The sequence below is a fragment of the Siphateles boraxobius genome, unplaced genomic scaffold, assembly GCF_051911475.1.
Source record: "Siphateles boraxobius isolate OS27281-9 unplaced genomic scaffold, OSU_SipBor_1 29, whole genome shotgun sequence".
Taxonomy (NCBI): domain Eukaryota; kingdom Metazoa; phylum Chordata; class Actinopteri; order Cypriniformes; family Leuciscidae; genus Siphateles; species Siphateles boraxobius.
This window is the reverse complement of record NW_027508908.1, coordinates 20,338,785-20,352,204: the sequence shown is the minus strand read 5'-3', so window position 1 is coordinate 20,352,204 and position 13,420 is coordinate 20,338,785. Positions and strand designations below refer to the sequence as shown.

General features: G+C 35.8%; 1 protein-coding gene across 1 annotated transcript; it reads left to right on the top strand.

Annotated features, from left to right (window-relative positions):
• The first annotated feature begins 3,262 nt into the window (after positions 1–3,262).
• On the top strand, positions 3,263–13,182 carry metap1d (methionyl aminopeptidase type 1D (mitochondrial)). Its single transcript, XM_077246853.1, has 10 exons — positions 3,263–3,348; positions 6,104–6,264; positions 6,966–7,115; positions 7,226–7,374; positions 8,517–8,559; positions 8,653–8,816; positions 10,987–11,084; positions 11,553–11,600; positions 11,723–11,801; positions 13,001–13,182. The coding sequence occupies exons 1-10, from the start codon at positions 3,309–3,311 to the stop codon at positions 13,077–13,079; spliced, it is 1,011 nt and encodes a 336-aa protein (XP_077102968.1). The 5' UTR covers positions 3,263–3,308; the 3' UTR covers positions 13,080–13,182.
• Positions 13,183–13,420: the final 238 nt, after the last annotated feature.

Genomic DNA, 13,420 nt, shown 5'->3' with positions numbered 1-13,420 from the left:
ATATAATTATATTCAGATACACACATGAGTCAGAGCCCTATCAGTAGAGGGCAGAATAAATTCCTAAATGATTCATTGAGATGAACCAAAAGTACCAACCAAACAATCACTAAACATTTGTAGAACTGATCCTTGACTGAAAATTTAGCTGTAATGTTGTGCATCATTAGACATTTTGCAGTCCCCCATGATTTATGAGCATGAAAAACTGTGTCAACGTTTCGGTTTGTTGCTGTTTCCTTAGATCGCAGACAGATAAGGTCAGAAATGACAGTCTTGTGCATATGGTCTTACCTAACCTGTTCCACTGTTTTCCTCTAATAACTCACATAGCAAACAACTGCACTGCTGCCTTTATTCATGACTCACATAAAAGCCTGCTTTAAATGAACCGCATGCTATCAGAAGAAGATAAATTATTTTGCTATTTTTCATTGTGCAATCATACAACACTAGAAAATATGCATGCAATTAAATACTTTTCAGATATCAATACATTTTTACTGGACTATGAATTTACCCATAATATATGTCTGTGGTTTTGATTCTTTTGACCAAATATGATCATCCTCATTAGAGGGACCCCCATCCTAAAGTTTAAAAGGCATATATATTATTATATATTTTCATATGGATATTAAAGGTACAATATGTAAGAATTTTGTATCAAAGTATCCAAAAACCACTTGCGCTGTGTTATATATTTCTTTCAATTGTGTACTTACATTACCCTAAACGTTTCAAAGAATTTGTTAATTTCAGAGAAATTCACAATTTTAAATAGTACCCGTCCATGTTCACTTGTCACCTGTCAATGACAATATCCGTGTTATCCCTGGTTTCCTTGTACTGCCATAGTAACCATGGCGACAGACGTGGACAACTGTGTAACGTTTAGCGAAACGCTGTTGTTGTTTCGTTCAAACATTATGGACCATGGCAAGCAGACTTTGGGACAAAAGGAGAAATAAAACGAGAATCAATATCAGCATGACGTTTTTCGAGATGCAGAGAGCTCCACGTTCGCGATTAACTTGGACTTGACAGAGACACAGTTCGAGCATGTACTTTATTAGACAGGGGAGCAAATGTACATAAAACAAATCAATGTTATATAGCTCAACATGATGTTAGAATATGATCAGTGTGTTTTTCTAATGTTGATCTAGCTTCTCATACAGCCAACAAACTAAGACATATAATAACATTATAACTTTCAACACACTCAAATGCTGTTTAGTGTGATAGTGTAGACCAAGTGAAACAGCGCTGCGTTTCCTCACAATTTTAATTTGTTACATAAACTGACCTGTGCGAGTAGTAAATTAATTCAGCACTTAACGTTACGTTCGGTAGAATTAAATGGCCTCATTCCTTTATAACTGTGAGACTCGCGTGTGGCGCTGATATCTGTCTCTTATTAGCAATCGCGCCCTGCTTCATACCACAGTCATGTTAAAAAACATGAATGTATTCACTCATCCATAAACATTTTTTCCCATAAACATTATTAGATCCGTCGACATGATGACAAATTTCATGATTCCGCTTATTCACTGCGTCATTAATCTACACCTTTGTTATTGTATGAGGTTAACGAAAATGACATATTGGTAGGTGCAGTGTGTGATTTTTAGCGACATCTAGCGGTTCGGCTGCGAGTTGCACTGAGGGCTCAGCCCACTGCTCACCCCTCCCTTTCGAAGAAGCTACGGTGGCTGAAACTGGACAAACATATCGTCGTCTGAGACAGCAGATAATAGCCAGAGTAAGCCAAGAGTGTGTAACATTGTCACTGTTTCTGTACCACAGTCCATTATAAACCACATCATGGATAAAGTTTACAAAGCCATAGTCAGGTGAGGATCAAGGGTCTTAATATATAATATAATAATAGTAATCAGCTGATTGTCTCACAAACGTAACCAGCACATTTCTCCCCACATAGCAAACCCATAATACAGCGAGGGAGAAGAACCACATGAAACTATGCAACTATATATTTTTTCTAACAGGGTAGTAAAAGTTTAGCTGGCTCAATATGAGCTGTTACTGTGGCTTAGCTGGTTAAAACGTAAAGCCTTGTTTAAACTCGACGCGTCCGCATGAGCCCAAAGGTGCACCACTGACAACATAGTTATGGATGTCATATTGCATTTCTGTTAATAGATACTCAATTTTTTTACACATTGCACCTTTAATACTGTGAAAAAAATATTATTTTAAATGTGTAAAATATTATTTGGCATTTTTACACACTATATGTTTATTATTTATTTAAAGCATTTTTTTATTTCTTTTAACCAATTCAATTATTAAAATTAAACTAATTATTTTAATTTTAATCTAATTTATTTATTATTTATTTAAATCAAATTTAATTCATTTATTATTTTAAACAATTAGTTATTTACTATTTAAATTAAATTACAATATTGTAATCTAATTTAGTTAGTATTTGGTTAGTTTAGTATTAATTGTTTAATTGATTTAGTTTTTTCAGTGTTTTTCTCTAAACTTTCCCAAGGACCCCCTAGCACTCCCTTGCGGCCCCTGTGGATAAAACCCTGATCTTTTTGATTCAATCTAGATTTTTATTCATGCATTCTTAACAATTTAAGTTTAAAAACAGGACAGATCTTACAGTATGGTATTATCGTAAAGCATTCAGAGCGATAATCCTTATATTTAACATCTATGCAGCAGAGAAAATACCATGGTATTATGCAATCACAAATGTCTTTCTGTCTTCTGAATCCCAGAAACGTCCATTATTGTTTCAGCTCTGTCTCACAAGTGCAGGTCTGAGGTCTGGTGGTCTTGCCACCAGCAGGTGCAGAGCTGCTCTGACCTCACACCCCTCATTTATGTTCCCTGGGCCTTGGAGCATCAGACCCCCTTTGTCTTGACTCTTTTCACACTATAGCCACAATGTACAAGCCCTCCAGATCAAATTGAGCGTTATTATGTATGGAAATAAGGCAAATATGCCTGCTTAACAAGTTAATACAAAGTGCTTTTTGTTAAGCATGCTCACTAGGAGTCTGTGTACTATAACATTGATGCAGCTGGCTTAAAAAATCAGAATCAATAGCTAAATGAAGGGATTTTCCCCTAGTAGTCTACTAAATTCTGGAATATGAGTGACACCGATTTTATAATAAAAAATAATTCCACTTCCACAATAGGGTTTTACATAACCAGTTGATTTTGAATTAATAAATATATTCTGTATACAAAATAATCTAACGTGAACACGCACCCTACTGTTTGTTTGGAAGAGCACGTGACTCTGCTCAGTGGAAAACATGGCTGCGCCCTGTGCCGCTCAATGCTATTATAGAACAGGTAGGTTTACTGGTTCATTTAGGTAGAGGTCGACTTTTCTGTATAAATTGTGGAACATAAATACTCATTCGGACGGTAAGGAATCAAACGAGACCGTTTTCGCTCATGCCTTATTATTTTTTAATCGCTTATCGCCAGTGTACATGGGATAAGTTACGTATAAATATGAAACCCAAAGCCGCGCTGTTTTATAAACTATAGTCACCATAGTGGGCAGTTTAGTTTAGTTGTTGATCAAGATGGGGGTTTCAACTTTTATATTCGGTTCCTCCAAGTAAATTAACATTTAAAAATAAATAAGTTTAACAATTTGCTTACATATTCATGCACTACTTTAACGGTACTGTTCCAAGACAAGACTATGGAAAGGCTGGACTCATGGCACTGTCTTGGAACTCTTTATTGTTTGCTGGTTTGGCAGAGTCTTTGTGGCTCCAATAGAAGTAAATAGGGAAAGTAGCATTACAACTCTTGTTGTCTTTTCAGCCATGGCATTTTTTTCTTTTACATTTTTAAATGAATTATAACCCAAAAGTGAAATGTTATGACTTATTTCATCCCTATAATGTTTAAGTGGTTAAACTAACAGTGTTAACTCACCCCGTGTTACAACCATCCATGGTCTCCCCTACAACAGTCAGTTTTCTGAAAAGGAATCTGACCTTCACCTTTTTCAGTAATACAATCAATAGCAAAAAAATAAATAATTACGAAGCAAATACATTCACCTCAAATTTCTGTATGAGATTGTCCCATTTATTTAATCGATGGTGTTGACACTTATTTTTTTCAAGATTATTACTTAAGAATTTTTAGGGCACAATAAGGAAAACCGTAGAGACACATAAAATGATCCAGTTGACATGACAATAATTATTAATAAGCATGAATTGGAGCAACTGCTTTGCCGTTCAATAGGTAAAAACAAAGTAGTTTGTCTTTTTTAAAGCATTAATCATTAAATTTGACATTAATTATTTTCTTAATAACAAATAAAGAACTATTGATTACTCACATTTCCACCATGTCTGTAGTTATGAAGTTAACCATCACCAATTTTAGCCAAGGTCATTCAGAACAATTATAATAGACCATCCAGAATTTTTTGAGGCACGCTAATTCAAATCTAGCATACTGTATAGGATAGATAGTATGTGGATTGGTAATGGTCGCCTCTGGGATTACAGAGCAATTAATGGTATTAAGATAATCAGATGACATTGATATACTGCAGTCCTGAAGTAAGGATTATATATTACAGCTAAAGCACCAGAATAAGTTTTATGTCGACCACACACATACACACAAATGGAATTCAGAGCAATCCACATCCTTGGCCACATCCTTTGCTCTCTGCCACCCAAATTGTTGTCACTACACACACCCGCTACCCCACCCTGGGTTACCCACTACTGCCTTTATTCTGAACCCCCCAGCCATCCCTCGCTGCTTCTGAGTTACTCCCTTCATCAGTGGTTTTTTCATCTTTGTAACTCAACCCCTGTATAACTGCACTTATTTTTGGCTTTTGACCACAGTGTCTTCAGGAAAAAAGTTCTTTCTTTTTTCTCTCTCCTGTAGACAAACCTCTGCTGTCCTTGTTGGTATGAGTTGGTGAATTATGTATGGTGGTGAATTATTTTCATGTGTGGTTCAGATTAAAAATTAAGCATCATATTATGAGGGCCTCAATTGCATGGTGTAATTGTTTGGGCTATTTGTTTACTTTGCAGCTGTGTTATTTTTTTGAGAAAGGGAATGGGTTTGGGACATGATTCACAGAGTCTTAAGCTAGAAATATTTGTTGACCTTATTTTCACTTGGCAAAATGTATTTTAAAATTAGGTTGAAATGCCCTGTAGTGTCATCAAACACAGACAACACTTGAGTTATATATTCTATATAATTTAATTCATTAATGTGAATTTTCTATATTTAAATTAGTGCTTTGAATCAATAATAATAATAAAAAAACGAATTAATTGCACAGGTTTCTGTAAGTAATCGTGATTAATCACACTTAACATTAAAATCGGTAACCATAAATATATGTTAAAAATGGAACTCCAATGTAAAAACTATGGAAGCTTATTTCCGCAACAGAATAAAAAAAAGAAGTAATTGTGACTTTTTAATCTCACAATTCTTACTTTTTTCTCGCAAATGTGAGTTTACATCTCGCAATTAAGACTTTTTTTCTTAGTTGCGTGATATAAACTGGCAATTGTGAGCTATAAAGTCAGAACAAATGGTGAATTGCATATATATATATATAAAATATTATATAATAATATAATATTAAAATATATATATATAATATTTACATTATATATATATACTGTATGACTATAGGAAAAATAACAGTTAGGAAAAGACACCTATTTAAATGAACATATACGTATATACACAAACACACGTTAATTTAAATAGGTGTCTTTTCCTAACTGTTATTTGTCCTATAGTCATAATAATGGCATTGTAATGGTCACATCCGGTGTACTTTATGTGGTGAAATTAACTGGTTAAAAATGCCAACAGTTTTACCTTTTAAACTGTTTTTTTTTTAAACATAGGATGAATCCTATGAAGAGATTATCGATATACAGTCTTGTTCCATACAGTATATCGTCTGAATTGCCCTTTGGACTGAACATTTACACTCACTATAATTTGGAACCATACTTGATAGCCGAAAGAGAGAAGTACACTTTGTAGTGCACTATTACACCATTTGTTCATCTTTTTGACTGAATAGGTGGTTCAAGGCTGCTACAGAGAGTAGCACAGCTGCCCATCTGCCACAGGAGCTCATCTGATGCCAACCAATGCCCACCTCGCCGATGCTTCTGGAGGAAATCAAAAAGTTCCAGAGTGGTCCGGCCTGCCATAGTGCGCCCCTCTTATGCTGTACCCAAGGTAATCAATGCATCATCAAAAGGGGCCATTTACAGCGTTTTGGGGGCCTGAAAACACAAACTTTTGAAAACTGGTTTCACCGTGAACGTTTTTGAAAACGATTCCGTTATTGTCTCGGTGTAAACTACAAAAACACAAATTTGTGAAAAGTGTGACAACATGCGCATAGAATTACATGTTCAGTCTATAGGCATGTAGTTTTTCTTTACAAAGTGACCTGGCCAACTACTGGCCTGGCAGCATAATACAGCATTTTAATTGTTTTTGCGGATCTCTGTGAACGTGGTTGGTTTTGACAATGTTTAAAAGTTTAATGTTGATTATAGTCACCATGAAATAAAAATTGACAAAATTTATTATAAATTATTTATCTGTTAACATTGCTATTTTTTTTAAAAATTCATTTGTAATCTTCAATCAAAATAATTTCCCCTCCTTCTTGCAACGACAGCTCTTCTCTTGTCTGATGAAGTGTTTACTGGCGCGAGGATGGGACAACCTGTCACTCTCATGAGATCACAGCTATAGAAAACCACAATGATCCAAACTATTCCTTAAGGACAAAATCGAATCCCGCCCTATATTTTTCTTGTTCGAGAAGCCGTTTCACTCATATATACATCTTAATAGCGAAGAAAGGACTATCGCAACTTTCGTTTGATGCCAACTTTAAATTTGAAAAAAACTCGCTCTTTTCTCAGCACATTCAGAGGCCGGACTATGTGTCATCCAGCAAAGTGCCTGAGTGGCCAGATTACATAGAGATTAAAGATGAGGAGCAGGTCCAGGGATTAAGAAGAGCATGTCAACTAGCCAGACACGTACTGCTGCTGGCAGGAAAGAGTTTGAAGGTATACTCTACACTTATCTGAAATTTGAGACTGTAACACTGAATAAGCTTGATGTGACATGTCCTTGAATTGTTATTTGCAGACACCTCACAATATTGTTTGTTTGCCAGGTTGGTATGACGACAGATGAAATAGACTTTATAGTCCATCAGGAAGCGGTTCGTCACAATGCCTACCCCTCTCCTTTACATTATGGGGGGTTTCCGAAGTCAGTCTGCACCTCTGTTAACAATGTAGTATGCCATGGCATTCCAGACAGGTAACTCAGTGCTATTAAATGTGAGTGCTTTGTTGTGACAGAAAGTCTATAAATGTGTCTTTTAGTATATGGGTCAATGGCATAGAACACTCAATAGTACTCATAGTACTCAATCCTGCTCCTGGAGGGGCAATGTCCTGAAGAGTTTAGGTACAACCTGCTCCATCACCTGTCCAAAAGTTAGTAGCAGAGATACGTAGCTCTACTATTGGAGAAAGTGCAATGGTCAACATGGATCACTGGTGGCTTGATAACATTATAGCCTTAAAGTTTGAAGCTAAACTTTTCAGGACATTGGCCCTCTAGGTGTAGGATGTGCCAACTTCTTAAACATTCAAAAGTTTGAATTTATTTGAATTTATTTACTCAAGTAGAAGAGTCATATTTTACTTTTTATTATAGAATAAACTTTTTGGGGAGTCATAGGGCAAAATGAGACAATCTGATTTAACTTTACCTTGTCATAAAAAGTTATCAAATTATCTGACTTATTTACCTTGATATAAAAGCTGTGTCACAATTCAGAGGCTGCATCCTTCGTAGGCCGATTGCATCACAGCGGTGTGACAAAGGATTACATTATGTATTATTATGTAAGAGAAATGGACCACGGTAAACATTTAGGCAGGTTGTGAACCCTGTTTTGTTTTCAGACTGTTGAATATCAATTTCAAAAAGGTCCAGGCCTTTGAAGTCTGAGTGCTTTAAATGATGCAGCCTATGGTTCACAGTTAAAGTCTTGAATTGTTTTCTGCATGTTGGTCACTTCAAACTTTTCTGCATGTTGGTCGCACCACATAACTTAGATTTTGTGAATAAATGTTTTTCAAATATTACAAAGCTCTGAAGCTAGGGGAAAAAAATAATAAAAGACTATGCTAACATACTTCATACTTTAGGGGATGTTTTCAAGAATTCTTTTACTGAGGATTTTTTCTTCGTAATGATGTCAGGACGGTTGTATCACCCCGACATTTTGTACGTTATTCCCTAAAAAAGCTCAAAATTAATTTTAATTCAGAAATGAAAAACATACTTGTAAAAGAATGTATGAATTACATCTTTAATGTATTTTTGAACATCTCAATACAACAGTCCTGTCTTTGACCCATATACAGTCAATATTGTGTTTTATTTTCTAGTCGGCCATTGGAGGATGGAGATATCATCAATATAGATGTCACAGTGAGTCCTCCCTTTAAATTGTGTTGTTAGATTCCAATGAAGTTCTATTTCACGCATCTCAGTATCATTAAATATTGGATTTGCATTCTGTAGGTTTATTTGGAAGGTTACCACGGTGACACCTCAGAGTCATTTCTGATTGGCTCAGTCAATGAAGAGGGGAGGAAGTTAGTGGATGTGGCTCGTCAGTGCAGAGATCAGGCCATCGCCGCCTGCGGACCAGGACAACCTCTGTGCGTCATTGGCAACACTATAAGGTTCGTTCCCACACTCATCCCAGTTTGCATCGCCGGTTGAATTCTTAACAGCATCCAGCACCTTCAAGAATGATGTCTGTGGGAAATGTTCTTTTATTCATTACATTCACCCACTTGCTCTTTTTTTTTCTTGTTAAAAATAGCACATCTAACCCCTAAACCTCTCTGTTATCCCTCTTGTGCACAAAAGTAGAAAAAAAGACAGCAATCTTGCCTTGTCAGGGTATGAAGCCCTTATTTGATAGTGTACTGTAGTGTCTGAAGAAGGACTGCACAGAGTTAATGTATTTCTCAGTGAGCTCCGAGCAAGCAATTACCCAGAGTGCATTGGGGTTTTTCCTGCAAAGGGGTGTAAATTACAGGTTAGTTTGTCTTGCTGGATGTGTGCATGTGTCCGTGTGTGTGTGAGAGAGAGAGCGAAGTAAATTACAGGCTTGCTCCTGCTGTCTTTGAGAATCGTAGACTCTGCCAGGGTGGATTCAGCTCCCCACAGAGACACCAAAAGATCCGCAGGAGCCTTTTCACAGAGAGAGGACATTCTCAATCACTCACATACATTACAGACACATCTTTAACAACATCTTATTGACTTTACACTTCTAATACAAAGACGTAAATCTGCAAAATATCAATTGTAGAGATGCTGAAATTGGTTCAAGGTCAAAATGTGTACCTGAAAAAAGTGTACTGTGAATATTGTATTATTTCTACTTTAAATTCATGACATACATGTCTGTTTTTAAATGTATCTTGAAATTAATACATTTAGGTGATTAAATGTGAGGATTTTTCATGCATTTTTGTGCAGTGTAGCAGTAGATATTCCTTCTGTGCCTGAGGAAGCAATGCTTTGTTGTTCTCTCTCTCTCTCTCTCTCTCTCTCTCTCTCTCTCTCTCTCTCTCTCTCTCTCTCTCTCTCTCTCTCTCTTTCTTTCTCTCTCTCTCTCTCTCTCTCTCTCTCTCTCTCTCTCTCTGCGTAGGATTCTGAGCTTCTACAGGGACATACACTGTTATTATATACACACAGAGGGAACAATTACCTCTCCTCAGGAAAAAGCACTTAGACCTCTCTTTCACTCCTTCTCTCCCTTTTATTTTTTTTCATGCTGGCACCCTGGCATCCTCTCTCAAACTGTCTCTTTGCATTTCTTTGTCTCTGTCTTTTATTCTTTCGTCTTTTTCTTTTTGTGTTATACACCTTCTTTGTCCTCTACCTTTCCCCTCCCTGAATATAAAAAACCAACTATGCTAGAATGTTTCTAGTGTGCGTTTCAGACACTGTAAAAAGCTTTCTGAAATGTTATTTACATGTAGGCAACATGGTTAAATTTGACATGTAGAAGGCAAAGCCCTAATTGGGTGTAGACTCATTTTTTTTTACCCGATGAGTAAATTTACTTTTACACTTGAAGGGTTAGAAAAAAATGGAAATGAAATGGAAAAAAATGTCATCAATTACTCATCCTCGTGTCGTTCCAAACCCGTAAGTTTTTTCATGAAATCTGAGAGCTTTTAGTCCCTCCATGGACAGCTACACAACAGGCGCTTCAAAAAGTTCATAAAGAGATCGTAAAACTAATCCATATGAATTTAGTGGTTTAGTCCATATTTTCTGAAGAGACTCTTGCTTTACATGATGAACAGATTGAATTTACGCTTACATTCACATATAAACATTGATCAGTACCCATAAAAAGAAAGTTCAACCGAACCTGCTTGACGTGCTAGAACAAACCTAATTGGTTCTTGCAGAGACTCAAACGTGCTGCGCGACACATGAGAATGAACCTCATTGGTTCTCGCACATCAAGCGAACATACTTGAGCTTCAGTTTATCATAATTGATGTGTGCGTTGATGAATGTGTATAAAAGCCTAATTTAGCCTGTTCATCGTGTAGAGTAATGATTGTGTTTAATAAACTGCTCAATTCATATGGATTAGTTTTACGATCTCTTTATGAACTTTTTGAAGCATCATAGTGGTTGTCTGAGGGTGATTAAATGATGAAAGAATTTTCATTTTTGGATGAGCTACCCTGTTAATTGTTTAGTAGAAACTTTTATCCAAAAGAGCAAAATAATCAAGCAATGTATCATATAGCAACCAAGATAAACTTGGCTTAACATAAATCATAGTATTCCCTTATCATCTCTGTTTTTGAATTACAGCAATATAGCTAATTCAAATGGATTCCGCGTGTGTCCCTACTTTATCGGTCATGGGATCGGAACGTATTTCCATGGTCATCCAGAGATATGGCATCATGGTAAGAGTTCAAATTATTTAACGTATTATTCATTAATGGTACTTAATTAGAATCTTCATTAGCTTTCATTGGCTGGCTTAAAGGGATAGTTTACAAAAATATGTTGTTATTATTTACTCACCCTCATATGATTCCAAACCTGTATGACTGGATATTTTGAAAAATTCCTCAGGTTTTTTTTTTCTTCTTGTTTTTCTCGTCCTTAAAATGGAAGTAAGGTCCACGGTGTTTGTAAACTAAAGTATCGTATTTTATGTTCATGCAGGTTTCGATTAATATGAAGGTAGTAAATGATGACAAAATGTTCCATTTTGGTTGAACAAACCCTTTAATATATCTAAGCTTTACTTTTTTAACTATTTAGTTTTTGTATTATTGTAACTGTATGGATGAAGTGGATTGACATGATCAGCAAAGGTGTTTTACCCTTATTATCACCAGGGTTCATACTATTTTTCTCTTTTACAGCCAATGACAATGATCTACAGATGGAAGAGGGCATGTCCTTCACCATAGGTCTGTGTGTGTACTGATCATTGTCTTAGATCACAGAGCGACTGAAAATTATTGAGCACATCAATGGAAAACATGAATTTGTAGGATTTAAGGAAGTTTAACAATCATATCCTGTTTTTCAGAACCCATTCTTATGGAGGGATCCTCAGAATTCAGGATCCTGAGTGACAAGTGGACTGCTGTTTCTGTGGATGACAAAAGGTGTGGTTCAATTTTTTCACCACCTTTTTAATGAGCGCCCAATGCAGCCATTTACATGTAGCCTACATTTATCATTCATTACTTCATGCAAGAATAAGTGGCCAATTTCTACTGAGAATCTTCAAGAACTTTGTTTCTATTGGCTGTTGACATTTAGCTCAGAAAGACTAAGTACCCTCAGAATTTGAAGCACACAGAGAGCTAAGTGCTCTGCTATAAACTTTCCTTTAACGGCATATATTTCACTGGAGAGCACTCCAATGTTAATTGCAAATGAGCTGATTGCCCTGTTGGCAGGTGAGAGCAGAGTGTTACTACTTGGTCAGTGGTTGATTAGAGCTCTGATTTTTAAGTAATATAATATGTATGACGTAATATGCATTATAAGAAAATGGATACTAACATCTCTTCCTTTAATTCTACTTCTAAGGCGGTGGTTATTAACCTTTAGGACTCCATGGCCACCTAATTCCAGTTGTTTGCGATTTTCTGGAAAAGGAAAAATCTAAATCTAAATTTAAAAATATATATATATATTTTTTTACTCTTTTTTTTTTTTCTATCTGACAAAATATTTTAGAGCTTGGCATAGCTAGAAAAATATATATTCATAAAATGTATAAAAATGCTCATTGAGTTTTTTATTTTTTATAAAAAAAAATTTATGACGGGTTACATTTTATAATTTTTCACACAAAAAAACACCACAATCTCATGGCAATTCGTAACTATTTTACATTTTGCCAAATTGGTGGCTATTTAGTATGAATTTGTACAATCTCATTTTCCTACGTTCTGCTTACGCCCCAGTGACGGGTATATTTAGAGGCTGGATTAGAGGTGAACAATGCTTACATTTTTCTAATAATCGTAAGATTAACACAAAATCGCCCCCTTGTAACATAGTTCGCTTTTCCTGTGAGAATAGGTTGGGGGGAAAAAAGTTGTTGAGGGGGTAAATTAAAAAATATCTTGATTTTTAAGTTGTTTTATCCTAATATTTACTTATTTTAATGCTTTATGTCTTTAAACCTGCTCTAAATTGGAACTGAATCTCTCAACATGTTCGTGTGTGTGTGTGTGTGTGTGTGTGTGTGTGTGTGTGTGTGTGTGTGTGTGTGTGTGTGTGTGTGTGTGTGTGTGTGTGTGTGTGTGTGTGTGTGTGTGTGTGTTCTCTTGTCTTGTGTGTTAATACTCAGATCGGCACAATTTGAACACACGGTTGTCATCACCTGCGATGGTGTAGAGATTCTGACTAAACTACCAGATGAAGATTGACTGGAATTCCAAGAATTATGGAACATCTTGAAGTGTGACGTGTTATCTGGAAGTGTTTAGAATAACAAGCTGTTATTTAAATAAATGTGTTTCTTAACATGTACACAATGTTTTATCTTATTTTTTTAGCTTGACCAAATGTCTTATTGAAATAGCTGCAGCTCCATTAATGGGTTTTTACATCTTGAATTAATGGGTTTAATTACTTAATGTTATTGTGTAATGAGTTTCAAAAATCTCTTCACTGTTCCAAACTCTTTGGTTTCTGATGTCATCTCTGACAGAACTCTTTGAAAGCACAGGGAATGAAATGTCATTATGTCTTATTATTATGGCGGGGT

Coding starts and splice junctions, on each gene's coding strand:
- metap1d (XM_077246853.1), top strand. CDS start 3,309: ATGGCTGCGCCCTGTGCCGCTCAATGCTATTATAGAACAG. Junction 7,116..7,225: donor TGGCAGGAAAGAGTTTGAAG/GTATACTCTACA, acceptor TTTGTTTGCCAG/GTTGGTATGACGACAGATGA. Junction 11,601..11,722: donor GGGCATGTCCTTCACCATAG/GTCTGTGTGTGT, acceptor CCTGTTTTTCAG/AACCCATTCTTATGGAGGGA.